At 39.5% G+C, this 19,483-nt stretch overlaps 1 protein-coding gene across 3 annotated transcripts in view; it reads left to right on the top strand.

Annotated features, from left to right (window-relative positions):
- ntrk3b (neurotrophic tyrosine kinase, receptor, type 3b) overlaps positions 1-19,483 on the top strand; it is a 224,195-nt gene that overhangs the window by 153,667 nt on the left and 51,045 nt on the right. For all 3 annotated transcript variants that reach the window (XM_004539757.2, XM_004539756.2, XM_004539758.2), the window contains one exon: positions 16,833-17,021. In XM_004539757.2, the coding sequence (XP_004539814.1) occupies positions 16,833-17,021 (189 nt within the window). The remainder of the gene's footprint in view (positions 1-16,832; positions 17,022-19,483) is intronic.

Raw genomic sequence — 19,483 nt, forward strand, 5'->3', positions numbered from 1 at the left:
CTCCTAAAGGAATATTTAATGTAATCATTTTAATTGTAGCGTGTCACACATGCCGTAATATCAAACAGAAACTGATCCGTTTCGGCTTAATTTAACAGCTTAGAAAACTCTTAACATAAAAAAAGCTAAGAACCACACAGAGTACTTAATTCAGGATTTGCCAGCCTCATATTAAATTTGAAGCATTATGTGATGTGGAACTCTGACCTGAACTAAGGAAATTGTGAAGTACAGCTCTCCTTTCTGTGTATGCAGTAGTACAGCGTTCAGGTTCAAATGTAGGGAGGTTGATGTTACAGCTAACCTTGGCTATGCGCCCTGCATGGCTGCCCCTGTAAGCTATCAGTCTGCTGGGAGTCTGACTGAAATATTAAAGAGCCTGCTTGTTCGCCTACTGTTGGGCCTCAGCATGAAGCAACCAGGCTGTAGAGAGTAGTATATGTCACAGGTACAGTAGAGCTGTAACGGATGGAGACCAAGGTGAAACAAAAGCGCAAGATTATTCTCAGAGTAATGGACATATTACCATCAATCCTTTGATATATTTACCCATCTATCTATACATTTGTGACTGACAGGACCTCCCTTCAGTGCGTCATGTTTGCTGCTGAGGAAGGAGGACTAAAGTAAAATACTGCCAGGGTATAAATACATCCTGCTATTATAAAAAGCAATGCCCTTGCAGCGGTGAAAAGAAGTTGGAAGTCACCTCTTCCTGTCATACATCACTGTACAGCACACCAGGCCTCATAATGTAATAAAACACTTCAGCACAGTTATCCATATTTGTCCAATGCCAATGTTCAGTGCCAGTGCAACAAGTACCGTGCCCTTCATGTAGCTATGTAGAAAAATGTAAGTAAGATATCAAGGTCCGACATTCTATTTATTTCTTGTCTGATTTTTCCAAGAAAAAAAACTTGCATTTTTGCAAGTCTTTTCCAACATTTAAGCAATGTTCAGTTTTTTGAAGAAAAGCAATGAAAGAAAGCCCCCGACTTTGTCATCATGTAGATATAAAAACCTCAATGTGTTGCTTTTTTAATATGGGCTTGACAAAAATCTTTGCAATGCACTAACATTGGAACAACAAAATCGTAACCTTTCAGTAAGTTTTAGGTCATTAGGAGGTCATCCTTATAAACAAAGGTTATGTGTTATTTCTCAGGAGAGAGGACCTAAACACAGGAGACTGGGAAAATGTATGAAATCCAAATGTTGATGTTATTTGAGCATTTTCCTGGATGATCTTGTGTTACCTTTTCTGGACCCCATCATCACTGGTGCCCTCGTTACAACAGCAGATTGTATCTATTCAAATGAGTAAGAGGACTTCAGTGTTAAAGCATTGTGGCCAGGGTTAAGTCAAAGTATTGTGTGTTCAGTATCAGCACTTTGTGATATACCTTTACAATGGTAACTTATTTATGTGGATAGAAAACATACCGCAGACAGCCTTACATTTCTTTCATAATGAATTGATGCAGTCACTTTTCAGGAATGGAGGGGAATGGGTGGGGGAAGTGTGAAGGTTGATTTGCATTCATGTGTCATGGTTAGATTTGCGATTAGAATGACTCCCCTCCCTTCCCCACTGTGCACATAAACACACTTCCCTGCCTCCTCCTCCTCTTCCTCCTCCTTCTCCTATGCCTTCACCTCCCGGGCTAACAAATCTGTTTGGTCCTGAACCCTCCATTGGAGGGATGCAGTTGTGAAAGAACCGAGGCAGGAATCAAGACCCCTGAGACTAGAACCATGAACAAGGAAAAAAGAGGCAGGGACAGACAGAGAGGGAGAGAGAGAGGAAATAAATGATGTGAGTCTTTTTAAAAACTGCTTTTAAGTTATGATGAAACAGCAGTTGCTCGGGTAAAACATGCTGATAGAGGAATTTAGGTTTTGATCTATTGCTTTGGCTGTCATTCTGAAGGCATTCTATGTCCTTATCAGTATTCATATGGTTGCACAGATAAACTTCGGCAACATGTTTAACATCCTGACAACAGGCTATTGAGTGCAGAGAAAGTAATCAGGAAAATTGTGTAAAGAAAACAAAGAGCAGCGAGTGCATGAGAAGAAGAGCGGGTGGAGAGAAAACAGAGAATATTGACACTTGACTGATATTTCTTAGTAGGATAGGGATTTGATTAAATGTGTATAACGAAGTTTGGGTAAATGCTAGAGAAATGGGGTCTGATGCCACAAAGTGCAGAAAGTGTGGTTAACAATGACCTTAATGTGCTGCTTCCAATTAATTTTAAACTGCTGTTAGAGCGTTTGCTTCATTACCTTAACCAGCTGGAAAAACCTTTTGGTGCTTTTCTAAGCTTGCGCCACGTTGTTCTGTTCAGCATCAAGGTCTAAAATGTCTTTGTCTGTCGTGAAATATGTGAGCAGCTACTTAATGGAGACAATTCTCTGAGGATGAATGTCCTCAACTTTGGAGAACCCCTGACTTTATTTTTTCCAAGCCACTGTTCCTCAGTGGATAAATCCCTAAAGAGTTTAACTTGTCCTCATTTGTTTTTCTAATCTGCTTCACTTCATAACAAGGTTTACATTTCTAAATAATTGGCCTGAGTACTTACCCTCGACTTCTCATCACATTTATAGTCCTGACAATCATTTTATTTTAATTTAAAATAATTTTTTAACATGAATTGGCATGATACATCATACACAAGATTGAAGTAGTATTTCACCCAAACCAAAATGTATCAAGACAAATATTAATAATAAGTAATAAGTCAGAGTGAAGTACAAATAGTGATGTTTTTTCAGTCAGTTTGCTTCAGTCGGGCAAAAATGTTACATTTTGCATTTTCTGTTTGCTTTTGAAAAAAGAAAGAGGAAGCTGCAGAATGGTTGTGGGGAAAAAGCAGTATGAATGCAGGATATAAACCATTCATATCATTCAAATCAACTTCTGTTGAACTTTGTGTTTAGTTAAATGTTAGCACAAGAAGACAGTAAACTAAGGTGGTAAATGGTTTAGGCACAATGCGTCCTGTACCTCAGTGTTGTAGAGATGTCAAGCATGAGTCTGGTCCACCATCATGTGGTCGCCCCATCGCCAACAACAACTACTACCTGTTTGATTGCTTAGAAGCCAGTATACTTAAATCCCTGTGCCCCAAAGGATGATGTCACCTTTTTCAAACATTCACTTAAACTGATATTCACAATTCTCAGCATTTTTATGACGGTGCATTAAAATGAAAAACAAACTAAACAGTGTGTTCGCAAGGCTGCATGGAGCAGTACACCATTTGTAGAAATGTCATCAACCTGTAGTATCAGGTATGATAGGGCAGTGGTTTTCAAACCTTTTGTGGTTAAGGTGCACATCTATTCATATCTGCATAAAATAAAAAGGCTATCTGCCATCTGACAAAGCACCAATCCTTCTGTTGATTGTATTGTCAGATGAAACCAATTCTAACCTATGATACTTGCAATTTTGTGCTCTGAAGTAAACTCCGCTAGCATATGACTTGTTGCCATAACCTTATCAGATATTTTCCCACAGTCCAGATGACTCATTTTTATGTGGATATTTGTTTTCCCATTCCTTCTTTAGGTTGTGGGTCACACTAGCGATTATTTGGTTTTCTCCTCTCTAGATAGTGATCTGTTTTCCACCCTCTGAAATTTTGTTAGCCTCCTTGCTATCATTGGGGGCCTTTGATGTGTTATACTGAAATAACATCCACCACATGGCAGCTGCGCAAGTGTCGCAGAAGATTTTTCTTTTTCTAGTGAGAAACAAATACCTCCAAAGCAGACTATTATACTTAACTAAACTAAATTAAAACTATGTGTTAAAAAATGCCAACAAAACCCGCCTGAAGACACTTTGGTGCATGCTGTAAGTTGTCTATTTGTCCTTTCATATTTCTTTTGAAGTTCCTACATTTTGCCTTGACAAATGCTCCCAAAGTATAATAAAAACAAATAAAACTGAAAGTAATAAAAACTTAAATAAAACTTTTTTAAGAACCCAAGAACGAAAGTTGGTTTTCTTTTGTTTGTTTGCTTCTGCTTTTGTTTTGGGGTTTTGTGGAATAGTATAATAATAGTAAATCTGTCATTATTTTATGCAGTTATAATGATGTATTGTTGATCCCACAGCACACCTAGATTTGCCTTACAACACACCACTGGGGGGGAAAACAGCATTACACTGTACACTGTTATTCTTTTTTCTTTTTCTTTTTTTTTGTTCAATTTGCTGGGTGGTGTCCTGAGACTTCTAGCTACCGTTTCAGCTACCGTACTCAGATATACACACGTTTCTACTACATTGTACTGTCTACAGTGTATGTGCAGTGAACGGTTCATGTTCCATGTTTCAGGCAGTTTTTTTTCCTCTTGGGAGTACAGTCTTGCTACCTATGCAGTTATAAATATCAATAAATCAGAAATCATTTTGGTTCAATACTGCATTTGAACTGATTCATTTACTTTTATTTCTGTATGTCTGCTAAGAAAACCGCTAGCTAAGTTTTCACTACATTTCCCCACATTTAACAGAGTAAAGAAACTATAATCCTGTCAGCCCCTGAAACTAATAATTTACCTCTGCGCTAATCCCTTCACCCCTGAAACACTTGTTAGCTATAGAGCGACATTTGCATGCAGAGGCTGCACCAACAGCACTGATGTACACTATCATCAAGCAGTTTTGTGGCCCGCAGTAGCTGAATGTGGCTTTCCATCTCGTTTGTGATTTACATGCAAACTCTGCCAGATGCTCAATGCCGGAGAATCGTTTTATATTCTATTGCCACGACAAGAAATATATCCATCTAGTGCCGGGTTGCTGCTCTGCATATGTTTGTACTGTATGTGTGTGCTGTTGCCTTTACTTTACTGCCGAGTTTATGATGCAAACTGGTCCCTGTAACAATGCCACCAGAAGCTTTTCATTTCTTTCTGATTACATTGCAATGAGAGAAGAATGAAACCCCACATCTCCCCAGATTACAGCATGTTTGGTTTTCAATTTGAGTTTGGGTGCATAACGTGTACTAAAATGTAGGTCCGGGGTTATGGTAAAGATCCAGCCTCTGTCATGGTCATAAATCAATGAAACAGACTCTGGACAGCTCGGTTACTGGATGATGTCATTTTCCATCACTTTTCAGACTTGTGCAAAATTGCTTTGTCTGTCTTCAGGGAGCTTACAGGGTAATGTGTTGTCAAAGATATAAAAGCTGATAGTGCACTGTGGGAACAGAGTCAGTATAGCAATCTCAGTGTTTTCTTTTATTATCATTCTGAGCATCAAGACCACATATATACAGCAACACAAACTGTAATTGCTTCACTGCTGTGTCATTGCAGATAATGTTTGGTGTGGTGTAGACCGATTGATTCCAGAGGACATGCGTACGAGTGGCTTCAGATGCGATGACTGATAGGTTTACAGCAGATTTCCAATGAGTGTTTATTTCTGTCTCGACTCAGACGTCCTTCCCCTCAGCGTTTGCCGTTGTTTATACCACAATAAAGAGAGAGTACGTCGAGCTGTGTGAGGTGACTGTAAATTGTCGGTAGCCCATAAATTTCAGAGTCCTAGCACTCGGCCACAGCTGGTCACCATCAGCTGAAGAAGCAGTGCTTTTCCTACTATGGAGGCTGCTACTTTGTGAGAAATGGGGTTACCCCGAGTTTGTCTCCGCTGTACGGCTGTCACGTGCCCACCATGCTTGAGTGGGAGGCTGAGTGAGCAGGTTGAGGCTGTTTGTCAGAAGAGCTATTTAAATGTCTTCTTCAGTGCAGCAAGGGGAGTTGTCATTTGAGTTTTGCACATAACTGCAAGGCTTCTTCACACATTGGTGACATTTGGCGATTAACTGACCTTTTCGTAAATCTTATGCTACACTCACTGTGTTGTGATTTCCTCATTTGGCTGATACTAAGCCAGCAGCTGCAACATCATAACAGTAGCCGGTGGTAGTCCTGTTTGGCTTACACTGAGTCCACTTAGACGCTGTAATTAAGAATGTGTTAAGACATTTGCTGGTTGTACTGAGAGCAATATATCAGAAAATTAACCTGCCGTATAGTCATAGTGCTGAATAGCAAATGACCAGCTTTGATGGATTCATGAAAAAAAGCTTTGAGCACCATGGCAGCCAATATTTATGTCCTGCAAACTCACAAGTTTGCCTTGATTTCACACTTTTCAACCCTTCCCACGTATGTATTTAATTTGCTTCAAATCCATTGTTAACTAAAAGCGAACCCTTGCCTCAGTAAGTTATCCTTCCTGTGTTCTCTTGTTCATTTTACATGTCCTCAAGTTAATTCCAGTCCTAATTAACTACCTTTGAAAGGAATCTGTGCGATAATTACCACAAGGAGGTGGAACGGAAGCAATCACACTCTGCACAATTTATTCCCCACCACAGGGAAAACCCCGCAGAGTCACCTGCTGCCTTTTTTTTTTTTTGCTTGTCCTGAGAATCACCTTCAGTTCTCACTTTTGTTTTTAGGGAAACAGAGACACAAACAAATGGGGAGGGGGGGCTCCAGACATACCCCTCCTGCTGGTTTTTACTCTGGTCTGGTATATTTGCAGAAATAATTGCTACATTAAACACAGAGTGAAATCACAAGTTGCAAGTGGAATAAAAGCACTGAGAAGGTAAAACCAGAAAAAACTCAGAGGATGTTTTAAAGACTAGATCAGACAGGGGAGAAAGAAAAGGATTAATAGGAGGTTGACATGTTAATGACATCTTAAGACACCAGAGGGGAGGATGGTACCAACCTGGTCACTGTGGACAAGTTGAGTACAGAGACACACTAGCAGCCAAGCCTTCTGTGCACAGGTAAAAAGCAAATAACAACAGTAGTTTATAGGATAAGGCTGGTGGCATTTTACATTTAAACCCCCTGAAAACGCCACTACCAGCGGTGTGTTTGTCTCACTACTGTCTGAGGTCTCTCCCCAGTCTACATCACTCTCGACTAAATGCACTTATGGCACCTGAAGAAGCAATCTTTTTTAAAATTCGGTCCCTAATGTTGATTAATTGTTAATTGTTTTAAAAGTCATTGTCAACAATAGAACGGCCCTACGCTGTAGCAAAAGTGAGTTGGTTTAGCATTACAGGCCACAGAACAGTGTATGTGGGATGGACTTATCATTACTGTGTGTGTCCATAGTAGTGATGGAGCATATCGACCTGTGCAAAGGTTGGTGTGTTTTTAGATTTTGGATTTTGTGACACAGACAGAGGAGCTACATTAAGTGATTGCTAAATTACAGACAGAGCTTGTTATTGTTGTTGCCCTTGTGTTTTCATTGGATTTAAGAATTGTACGATTTTATTTTATTTTTTTTAACAAATTTTAAAAAGGTTACAGGTAAGGGGAGAAATATCATTTTTAATTCTGATACTTTTGCCAAGAGTGTTTTTCTTGTATGCAGCTGTGATTTGTATAGCGTGTGGTTGGGGCTTCATATTTTCCTTTGAATCCAGCAAAATGTCACACATATTTTTCCGCTCAATACTCTGAACAGACTTCACACCGCTGTGGGTAAGAGCAAGGCTTTTTTTCTGTTGGAAGAATATCTCTCCTCCTCCTGAATTTTCTCAGCTCAGAGTGAATTAAGTATTTTTGAGGAAATGGAAGAAAACAATGTTTTTGCCAATCTGATGGAAACATGATGAAACAAAAATTTTAATCTAGAGTATTTGCTAATATGACAAAGAAAAGAAGCTGGATGAATACTTATGAACTCATTTTTCCTGTTGTAATTTCAGCTACACATAGTTATTCCCATTCTCAGTGACAGTCCAAGCCAAATATGTGTTTTTACATTATTGTTCAGTATGCTGGAAAAGCTTTTAGAGCTTGGTTTTTGGAAAGTACAAGGTAAGTTAAAGTCAAATAGCTCTGCTGGGTAAAAAAATGAAAGTGTAACATCATAAGTTATAATCACAAATGATGTTTTCTGTTGAGTTGTTTTGCTTTATTATAATATATAAAGAGATAACAGAAAATTATCTTGAACAAAAAGTTTCTCTTACTAAAAAAATTTAGATAACGTCCATGATGTGGGTTCAACTTTGTCACGATTTGCAAAGGCGAATCGTGGGGAGAGCGTGAGGAGTCGACCCAAATGCAGGCAAACGGAGAGGAAGGTGGAGGATAACAGAAAGAGAGCCTTTATTTATGGCTGAACAAAAAAATCAACAGCTGGAGCAGAGAAAACGAGCCAAAACCTAAACTGGGAAAACTAAGCGTAAAATAACACAAACCTGAAACAAGAAACTAGAAGAAGAAACCCTAACCCTGGAAATGCGAGGAGCGGAGAGCAGAGGTTACACTGGGGATGACAAGCAGACGCACCGATGAAGAGCAAATGACAACACGCGCCATAAATACACAACAGGTAACGAGGAGGGATGCACAACAGGAGGGAGACACGGCTCGGATAAATCTGACATAGCGAGACACAGGGAGTAAAGGACCACAACTATCAAGGTAAAACAGGAAGCACACAGGCTGAACTCAAGACACGTAAGCTAAACACAACGGCCCTTCCCATGAACAAAGAGGAGGCACAGAAACAGAAGAGAAACCTAAAACTTAGCTATTATAAACGTAATACAAACAGAAAACCATAACTCACAGAGTAAAACTTAAACCAAAAACACAAAACACTGGGTCGCAGACCCAGGACTGTGACAAAATTTTTATTTATCGATTTTAGTCATGTTTTCTGGCGACCTACTGTTTTAATCTTCTAACTTTTTTTCAGTGATAAACCACTCAAAAAAACCCCAAAAAAAACCCCACACAAACACACAGCACAGCGAGGAACAGCTGTTATTTTTTGCCATTAGGTGGCTATACATTTCTTTCCCTGTAGCTGTTGCTCACTAGCATATATGTAATGACTGAATGGCTCCCCCTTGTACCCAACCTCTGCCCTGCTAAATGTGTGGATACGAGTTTGTGAGGCTTCATAAGGCCATGAGGTGGAACGAAAAAGCTTTCACACCATCAGCGATCTTTTTTGGTCGTGTTAAAAAAGGTTGGGGTTCAGTGTGATTATTCTTGCAAGGTGACAAAAGCCTGGAGATGGAAGCCGACTTGTGTTTGAACATTTACAAGTTCAAAGGTGCGAGTATGCTTTTGATTCATCGCTGACGCCCAGCACTTGGACAATGCCTTAATTTACGAGTCCATTTCAAAACCCGGGAGGACTAGGCTGTGCTGTCTCTGCTCGAGTAGAGTAAATCAGATTGGCTTCTAAACTCTGAGAAACAGATGATGCAAAAGTCACACTTGATCAATTGATTTGACTGAATTAGCTAATGTACCTGCAAACCGCACGTGAACATAAAACATCTGCTGTACCGCCACAAGCTGGGATTGTGGGATGTTACTGCGAAGGAACATTGAGTAATGTAGACCTGAATGACATGTCTTCTGCAGGGACACATTTTAGAGAAAAGAGAAGGATATTGGCTGGAGAAACATATTGGCTGGAAAAAGCTCGAAGGATGTGAGCAATGAGATTTATCTAATCTTCAAACCGCGGCATGCCACAGTGATCTAAGACTTTTCCAGAAGGAGTCCCATGACAAACTGATATCTGTTACTCTGAACGTGTTAAATTTATTTTGTTTTTTTTTTGCCACCAGTACCATGTCCTTTGATAATCAGTTGCATTCTTGCCGACTTGTGTGTCAGAGGCTCCATAGCTATAGAGTGATTTGCAAGTCTTAGATTCTTCTCCATCGTGAAAATTTTTTAGCATCGGGCCTTTTGGAGGGTGTCTCATCGGCCATAAGGAACTGTCTTCAGAGACAAGAAGAGCAAAAAGTCCTGCAACAGATGGTGTGTTCCCTGCAGAGCCCTGATCTCATCATCATAGAGTCAGTCTGGGAATACATGAAAAGGAGGAAGAGACAGAGGGAAGTTCTCTGAGCTCATTGAGAAAAAAAAAACCTTGAAAAACTGTGCGCAAATATAGCGAAGAGAACAACTGCATGGTTTTGGAAAGTATCCTCATTACTAACGCACCACATATGAACATAACTCACCACATATATGTGTATATAAATATGAGCTATCGATGGTCATTTATTTTTTTACAGATACGTTTTATACATTCTTAAACATCTTACACTTAATTATTTTCGTTCTTGCTAGATCTTCTTGAGGGGAATAAACACATCAGTGCTCTTAAGTTGATGCAGTAAATCTCAAATCACTATTACAGTGGAACCCCGACTTACAAATACCCCATTTAACGAAAAATTCAAGTTACCAAGGCACTTAACGGCAATATTTCTGCCCGTGTTACGGCAAAATGCCCGCGTAACGAAATCCGCTGGCTGTGCCCAGAATGCCCAGAATGCCTTCTGAATCATGTGACAACCCCTTGGCTTTTGTACTTGCGCTTCGCTGTTCCACTTGAACGACGTATTGTTGTTGCAGTTAGCAATTAGCCTATAGCCTATCGTTTACTCAAAAGGCGCGTTGGGTGCTTCGACTTACGAAAATTTTCGACTTACGAAAGACCCTCGGGAACGAATTAATTTCATAAGTCGGAGTTCCACTGTATTTTTTTAATTATTTTTTTAGCTTAGCATAAAGCCTGTGAGCATAAGGAACAAAATCCATCCTAACATTTTATTATGCTTTGGTTTTTGGAAGGTTTACAGAAGCAAAATATTTTATGTTACTCTTTTTCAAGGAGGTGGTACAGGTAAAAAACCCTGGACAGCTATTTCTGCTTGCAGTAGAAACTCTATTACTATTCTATTAGTAATAGAGTACACACCTTTGTCATCAGTATTGGATATTCCTGTTAGGTCTTGAGTTTTGTTGTGCTACTGTTTTTAATCCTTAGTTTATATGTTTTAAGTTAAGCTTTCAGTTTAGATTTTGATTTCCATCAATGGCACTTCTGAAATGAAGTTTCTATATAGCATTTTCGGTACATTATTTATATCTAATTCCTTCTATTTACGGTAGTTTTTTTTCCCCCTCTTGTGTTTAGTTACTTTTACTTCCTGTTTTAATTTTTATTTTGTGTCTGTATCTTCAGCTTTACTTCAGTGTATTGTTGCGTTCTTGGTCTAGGAGTGCATTGAACGCAACAAGAAACTTGGCCTCCACTCACGCACCACCCAAGAAAGAGCTAAACAGAAAACACAAAATTGCTAAGCAGCCATTTATTTACGTCAACAGTGAGTAAAAATAACAAAACTCCCTAACGGTCCCCACACTTCCCAGTACAAAAAAAAACAACCAACAGACAATTCGCTTACCTAAAGTGAAAAACAGGAGAAAACTGAATTAACAGAAAAGGCTTCTCACCACTACCACGCTGCTGTAGTGAACAATATATAAGATTAGATAAGATAAGATAAGGTAACCTTTATTATTCCCTCGCGTGGGAAATTTGTTTAAAAAAAATACGCAATGAAAGAGGTACAACAAACTACTTTAGCTACTTTACAAATCTATTTACAGCTATTTACAACAGCAATGCTCTAGTGCCAGACACACACATGCTAATCAGTTAACTAAGTTTTTAGGCAAAAACACTCTAAGTAACAACAATCAGAAAACACAGGCTATCTGTGGGGTGGTGGAGAGGGGACCAGGTGGTTGTCATCTGGTGGTTAAGTACTCGGGTAATCAACCAAGTATCCAATCCCAGAACACCCAACTATTCAGCAGGCACTGGACTTCAATAAGACACACCCAGGTGTCCACACCTGAGAGAGAAGAAAAAAAAAAACACAGCCAACCTCTGGTGGGAGGAGTCACACATAAATCAAACAATTACAACACTGAATCATAACAGTATGATTACCATGATTATGTTCAGTCATTTCTCGTTTCCCGCCTGTTTCCACTTCCCTGATTATCCTTGTGTATATATTGTCCAGTCCTTCCCTTTTGTCTTAGCATCTGTTTATCCACTGCATGTGTTCCCTGCCTGTTTCTGGATTCTTTTGCGTTTTTCCTTCAGAACTGTTGTGTTTTTTCTACACTGACATCAACCTGATAAGATTTGCATATTTGTTTACAACTAGTTACTACTGTTTCCATGTGCTGTATTTGGGTTATTTAACAATTACAGGCCCCAGTTTGTTAGTTAATTCCCTAATGTATTTACAACCTGGTTGTATGTCAGTAATTATGTTATTGTGCGATTTCACTGGTAGTCGCTGTAGTCAGTTGAGAATAGTTTAACTCTGGTTTTACTCTGGACCCAGCTCTCTTGAAGTTACTGAATGTCGTAGACTTTCTGTTGTTCCCAAGTCACTCACTTTTTTTTGTACTCGTAATGTGTTTATACGCCAATCTGCAGTTAATCATTAGTTAATATTAATTCCAGCTCTTTTCCATGCTGTCTCTTTTGTTCTGTCTCCCTCCCTAACAATGTGTCAGTGTAACATGTCATTTACGACAGAATATGCAGACGTTATTTTGAATAAGTTCAGAATTTCCCATTTTCTATACAAGACAATACTGTCCTGTGAAATTAACACAGCGCACAGCTATGTAGTACTGTGCTAACATGAATCCATCCATATATCCAATGTTTCAAACTGGATGATTAAACATGGTAAAGTCATTGGTTTTACAGTTCCACACATCCCATCAAAGGCTTCAAAAACAAGATTTCAAAAACCAGCTATGTCCACCTTTTATACTGTCTATGATCTGCACAACAACCATAACAGGACCAGAGAAGCAGGATCCTCATCTTTCAAGCTCTAGTTACTCTGGTCATGACTGCACAAAAATTACAGGCATTGAGTTGTAACATTCAGCTGGAGAGAAAAAGCTCATACTGCTGCATCATAATTACCACACTAACTGAAACAGAGTGGTTATTTATTTTCTCATCTACCTATATTTTACATCTTTAAATTGATACAAGTATCCGACTAATTTCAGGCTTGAGATACACACAGACAAATGATTGCATTAACTTGAGGAACAGGGCCTGAAAATCTGACCTTCAGAGCCAGTGAGATACTGCGAAAAAGATGAGTCATGCAAAAGAATGGAAAAAATAGCTGAAAGTTGGCTCATTTCATTTTCCAGTTCTCCTGAATAAATCAAAGTTGGTTTAATAGAGAGGAACCTTGCTCTCAGATAGACATTTCAGGGGAAGATGTCCAGTGCCGAATTCCATTCTGTGCACAGGCAACGTCTCAGATGATAAAACCCCTCTCGGATGCCGTTGGGCCTTTTCATCACTCAGGTAACATAAATGCAATTTTTAGGGTGTTCTCAAGTCAAGAAGTTCAATTTCCCCCTCACTCCTCAGAAAACCTTCATCTAGCAAGAAATCAAGGGGGAGGTTTCTGTGTAGTTTGAAGCACTGTGGTTTGGACTGAGGCCAGGCTTTCCCCGAGGCCTCATCGATCTGGCACCAGACTCTGATCAGATGGGTTTTCATTCCATTTCATATTGTATTAAAAAGCAGAACATAATCCAGGGATCCTTTTGAGGCATCTTCTTTCATTTTTAAAGATTTAAACATGAATCATAACGATTTTCTAGGTAATGATTTTATTTCAAGTGTAGTGATGTTTAAAGCGGTATACTGCACATATATCTTTGTGCCTGTGCCGTGTAACAGAGGGTCAGAGGCATCAACTGAGATTTAGTGTGCCACCTGTTCCCAGTGGTTGGGTGGGTAGTTGCTGGCGAAGACCTGTGCTCTGCTGTGCACATCTCTGTAATAAAGCAGGCACTCAGGTATGAAATCTCTGCAATGAGAATAAATGTTGTGACTAAATTGTTGCTCGCATGTGTCACTTCATCACATGCCACCTCAACCCCATCTTCCTTCCACTCAGGGTCTATAATTTGATATGCCTGGGTCTTGATTACTATTTACAGTGTTGTCAAGGTGAGCAAAAGACTCAACATGGAGTGTAAACAGATTCACTGTCACTGCTTCTCTGAATCAGCTGCTGTTGACTTTATTTCCACTCACTGTTTCCTTCGCTCCCTTCATTCCCTCCCTCCTCCTTTCCTCATTCCCCACTGAAGATTGCAGTTGTCAGAGCTCCGCATTGCTTTCGGCATAGCAGTGATCGAACAGCAAACTGCATCACATTGGCTTACAGTAAATCATGTCAGAGTCTTTCTATGAATTTTGATTAAAGAAAGGGAATTATGCTTGGTATTGACAGGAGTGTGTTGTATGACAACATAAATTCTAAATTCAGACGGCGTCGGTAGTCGGGCACTACCTGTGTTGATAGTCATTTCTTTCTTTCTTTTTTATGCATTTTCTGTCTCCATTTATCAAAAATCTTCACACGGTCAGTATGACAGAAGTCAGTGAGGGATATGTTGTGCATCATGTTCCACGGCTTTGACTTTTCTTCAACTTTCTTTCACATTCAACTAAACTGCAATTAAATTTTAAAGGAAACATAACTGCATCCACAGGGAAATATTCACAAATTTGAAATGTTGCGAATATGTTACTGCCAAACCTTTTGTTTACTAGCAAATATAATAGTTTCATACAATGTCCTCTAATTCAATAGCATTAATTAATGGTTATGCTTAGCCACAAATCACAGACTCTAAAAAGAAATTGTTGTCCTCTTAAATATGATAATAGATCTCAATAATTTTGAACTGAAGATGTTTGGGAGGAAAAACTCCATTTTTTTCTAGCACCCAAACCACTAAAAAGAACAGTTCACATGACTCTGTGATACTGAGATGCATTATACATAAAATGTTGCTGGACATTACCTCATGTTTGCTGTCTTTTCAATGTGTTTCATATCACTTAGAAGATTGATAATCTAAAAGAATATGGAAACTAAAAAGGTGGCTGGCTTTGATTGTCTTTGGCTTCACACTTGAACCCAGCGGTCCCAAACCCCCGGGCCGGTCCATGAGTTGTTTGGCACCGGGCCGCGAGAGTTGAGACTCAGGTGTGAAAATTATGATTTTCATGGTCTTTATCGTTATTTTTTATCGTTAACTCGGTGTCCCTGGGTCTTTTCCTGTGAGTTATGAATAAATCTTTTTTTTTTTTTTATTGGTACCGGTACTGGGTTTTTATTGTGGTATTTATCCACAACACCTTAAAGGCCGGTCCGTGAAAATATTGTCGGGCATAAACCGGTCCATGGTGCAAAAAAGGTTGGGGACCGCTGCTTTAACCCATAAAAAGAAATTCGAACATGTTAGTTTTGGGTATTCAGCCGTGATTGAAACCCATCCAGGCCTGCCATAACAGGCTAATATTTAGTTTTTGGATATTAAGTCCTTTGTGTCTTTGGATTGCCCATAAATCACCAACAAAACCCTGCACTCTGTACTATGTTATGCATTTCAGACACACGTTTTTTTAGTGCTATTGTCAAAATGGCTCATTTTACATTTGAATGCACAACACAAAATGACTGCGACTACACACAGTCTTTTTCAGGGGTCACCATAAATGCTTGAATTGAAGGGTTCTGGACTTAGATAAGTCACTGGATGTGAAGTGAAATGTCTTCAAGAAAGAAAGAAGTTCAGTCGTCTGAGAACCTACACGACACTATTTCAGGGGTCACGTTTTCATCCAATTTATTTTTCATCTCTCATCTCTATATAGAAACTTTTTTTCCCCTCCTGGAAGTGGAAAGTTTTCTGAGCACATCTAAATAAGATCGCTGAGATGGCCCAGGAAGTAAAAAAAAAAAAATCCCAACTATATTGCAAGAGAGGACATGTGTGGGGTGAAATGCTGAAGATCAGACATCTGTAGGTTATCTTTGCAGGCATGAACCTGTTACCTGTCACTGAGAGAGAAAGTTTTCAGGTTGGGAGATAAATGCCGTCAGTGTTCTAGTCTGAGAGCTGTGAGATGCTGAGATGTGTAGGAAGTGTTGCTGTTGAGCTTTGGATGTAAGGATAAAATGCTGGTTAGAAAACGTGAAGTCTACACATCAACTATTTAAAAACACTGTAAATGTGTGTTTTGGGCAGATTTTGATCAATTAATGTTGAATTGATAGTTTTCCAATGATGGATATGAGTGACCAGCTGAAAATCCAAAACTGGATTTTGACATATATGCTAGCAGCTTCAGGAAATAAAACACCAGCAAAACGCACCTGTTTTATATGTAAGTTAAACAGGTAAGCTAATTTTTGAAGGAGGAATAAATAAACTGAGTTTCTTTTTCTCATTACAGAAGATTTTTTCATTTGAGCCCTTAACTAAAATTTAAACAAATCCCCAAACAATTTAGTTTTTACCCATTTCCAGCTGTCTAAATGTCAGAATTGCTTCTTATCTAGCGTTAGTCATTTGGAGTATATACTGGGTATAAACCATTTCTCTATAACAAAACATAAATAGATTTATTTTTCTGTTCATTTATTTTGTTTTGAATTAGTTAGAAAAAACAACTTTAATTTGTTTGTATCTATGTCGCTGCTCCACACTGGGGTAATTGTGGGTACATGCCAATAAAAATATGAAGTCATGTTTACTGCAACTGCTCTTATTTTCCCTGGCTGTGCCTGGACATAAAAACAAACCTCCCACTTTGAAAATGTTACTTTATAACTGTGACTCTAGTAAAGGATAATTTACTGTACATGCATACTGTGTACTTCATTACCATATCTAAGAAACAACAACTGCAGCAACTCAGTCTCCACCCAGAATTATTATTATTATTGTTATTTATTTATTTATTTTTAAATAGAATACCTTAGGAAATTGTATTTGTGTCTCACCAAGTATATTCACAGTTTAAAAAAAAATGTGTTTTGGAAGTAAGTTTTTCTTTTGTCTCTTCCCAGGACCAGTAGCTGTAATCAGTGGTGAGGAAGACTCTGCTAGCCCTCTTCACCATGTCAACCACGGGATTATTACCCCCTGTACTCTGGATGCGAGTCCTGATGCGGTTGTCATAGGGATGACTCGTATTCCTGTAGTGGAGAACCCTCAGTACTTTAGACATGGACACAACTGCAACAAGCCAGCCACCCGTAAGTCCTTCCAGTGTATCTGACAGCAGTTTAAAGTGCCAGTATCGCCTCTGAAAAAATCTTCTGCTCAATCTTCTGTAAAAGTCACAACATCAGCATCGAAGCAATGCTACTTTTTACATGGAGTCTGAATGAGTGCAGTCATATTGAGGAATAGATATGAACAAGGTTATAACATTCTGAGGAGATTTTTATGTGTAGCATTGGCTAATTACCATAAAAGGCTAGGACACAATACTTATTTATGTTCAGCCTAACCTGACACTTCATTCAGAAGCAGCAGGTTTGATTGAAAAGAGAAACTGTGCTGGATTTTTGGATAACATCACAAGCAGAATAAAAATCTGAGCTCACAGAGCTGCATTGCATTCACACCGAAGATAAGATAAACCAGGCAACCGAAGAGGGACGTGAGGGTCTAATTCACATGTGCATCATACGCAGCTAGAGTCTCGCAGTTTATTTTAGATTCTTTTTAAACTAGTGCTGACAGGCCTTAAACAAGGCCTGACAGCATCCACACGGCCACCATTATGGTGATTCATGCGGCACATGTTTATAGTTGTTCCAAATGGCCAACCATGCAGCACTGTAGTGCAAAGGTAAAAACTGTCACCTCACGCGTTCTGGTTTGAATCTGGGGGCCACCTGCGGCCTTTCTGTGTGAAGTTTGCATGTTCTGCCTGTGCGTAGGTTGCTTTTCTCCTTGTACTTCAGCTTGTTCCCACAATCCAGAGATATGCATGTTAGGTTGACTGGTGAGTCCAAATTTGCAGTGTGTTCACACCTCTAATAGACAATGTTTAACCCACATGCTGTGGGCACAGGTGACATGTGGGTTAAGGTTCTTTGCTTCTCTGAGTAAGAAACATCATTTTGGCATATTCCTCTATCATAGTGCTATCCCTCATTACTACCGGCTACCATTATTACAAATTATATTGCAGCGTTTTTCTAGGAACTGGCTAATTAAACTAAAACTGCAGGGCACGTATGAAGCAGACAGAGTGCCACAGCATGTTATGTAGTGTAAAGAAAAGAGCAGCATCTGGTCAGAGAGCCAGATATCAAACACCACATCTTTATGAGGCTCTATGAGGCTGTTGTACCTCCATTATAATTAGCTGTGTATCTTTTCAATGAGAATTGCTGAGGCCCTCGGGGCAAAGGTATAATTTAGATTCATCTAGAGAGTCGGCGTGATCATATGGTGTTTGCATCAGGTGGCATGGTGCCAGGCTTTTCATATAGGGCCTGTTTAGCAAAAGCCTCCTTCTGTATATCAGTGACTGCCGTTCCAATACCCTGAAAAAAAAATCACATGCTTTCCCTCGGGAGTCATGTTCCAGGTTGGAGAAAGACAACAGTACTTTAAGGCCTAATTACTCACAATTACATTGATTGCTCAAGAGAATCAGCAGAAAACTACTGTGCCAACAGCGAGCCTCGGCCTAACGCCTGCTGCTTTTATTTGAAATGATACCATTTTATTTGAAGTCAAACCAACCAGATTTAGTTAGGAAGCAGGAGCTCTTCCTGTCTGACAGTCCCGTTCAGCACAGATTTACGTCATTTACAACTTGGTTCAAAATGGCTGCTGGACAGGCTAACAGAAGTTGACTTCTGACTTGCAGCCAATGAGAATGAAGGAAATCCCATTTAGAGGTGATAAATAAATGACTGGTCTTATGTATTATGAATTGCATGAATTGTTAATGTCTAGCCAGTGACTGATTTATAACATCTCACGCCTTGCACAGGAGAGCTGATCGGGAGCTAATGAATAAATGACAGTGGGCACAAATGAAACTTTCTCTCAATCACCGTGCACCTGGAATTGAAAGTCGCACCATGAATGAGCGCCATGACAGCTTCGACTTAGTCTTTACTGAATGTTCTTCCTCTCAGTGCGCAGTTCCCTTTGTTCTTTTTTCTTTTCTTTTTTTTTTAATTTAATTCTGTGTGCATGCGTTAAAAAATAAAAAAGAAACCGTAGGAAATGAACCCTGAATTCATCACAAGGTCATAATGGCCGCTGCTTCCTGCCATCGGCTACAAAAACAAAATGGATCCAAACGGTTTCTGCCTCCGCCGATCATTCGCTGAATATGAATGCATTCTTTACCCTGAGGACACAGGGAGGGGAAATGTCTCTGTGTATCCATGTCTATATTTGCAGCTAGTGTGTGTGTAGGTCTATGGGAGTGAAAATTAATGCATGGATCTGAATGTACGCATACTCCTAGTGTGGTTTTTATGTACCAGGAATTTGCCGCATGTCACCTTCGTTTTCTACTTTCATCTGTATAATTGATGATTGATAAGCATCCCAAGTCAAGGGTCCCTTAGGTGCCCCCAAGGGCCTCCCAGGTCCAAATTGTCTACCTGGCCTCCTACCGACTTATTGTTTTGCACCTTCACTTGCCAACACAAGAGCTGCACTCAGCTCAGATACAGCATAG

This window comes from Maylandia zebra, linkage group LG1, assembly GCF_041146795.1.
Source record: "Maylandia zebra isolate NMK-2024a linkage group LG1, Mzebra_GT3a, whole genome shotgun sequence".
NCBI lineage: Eukaryota > Metazoa > Chordata > Actinopteri > Cichliformes > Cichlidae > Maylandia > Maylandia zebra.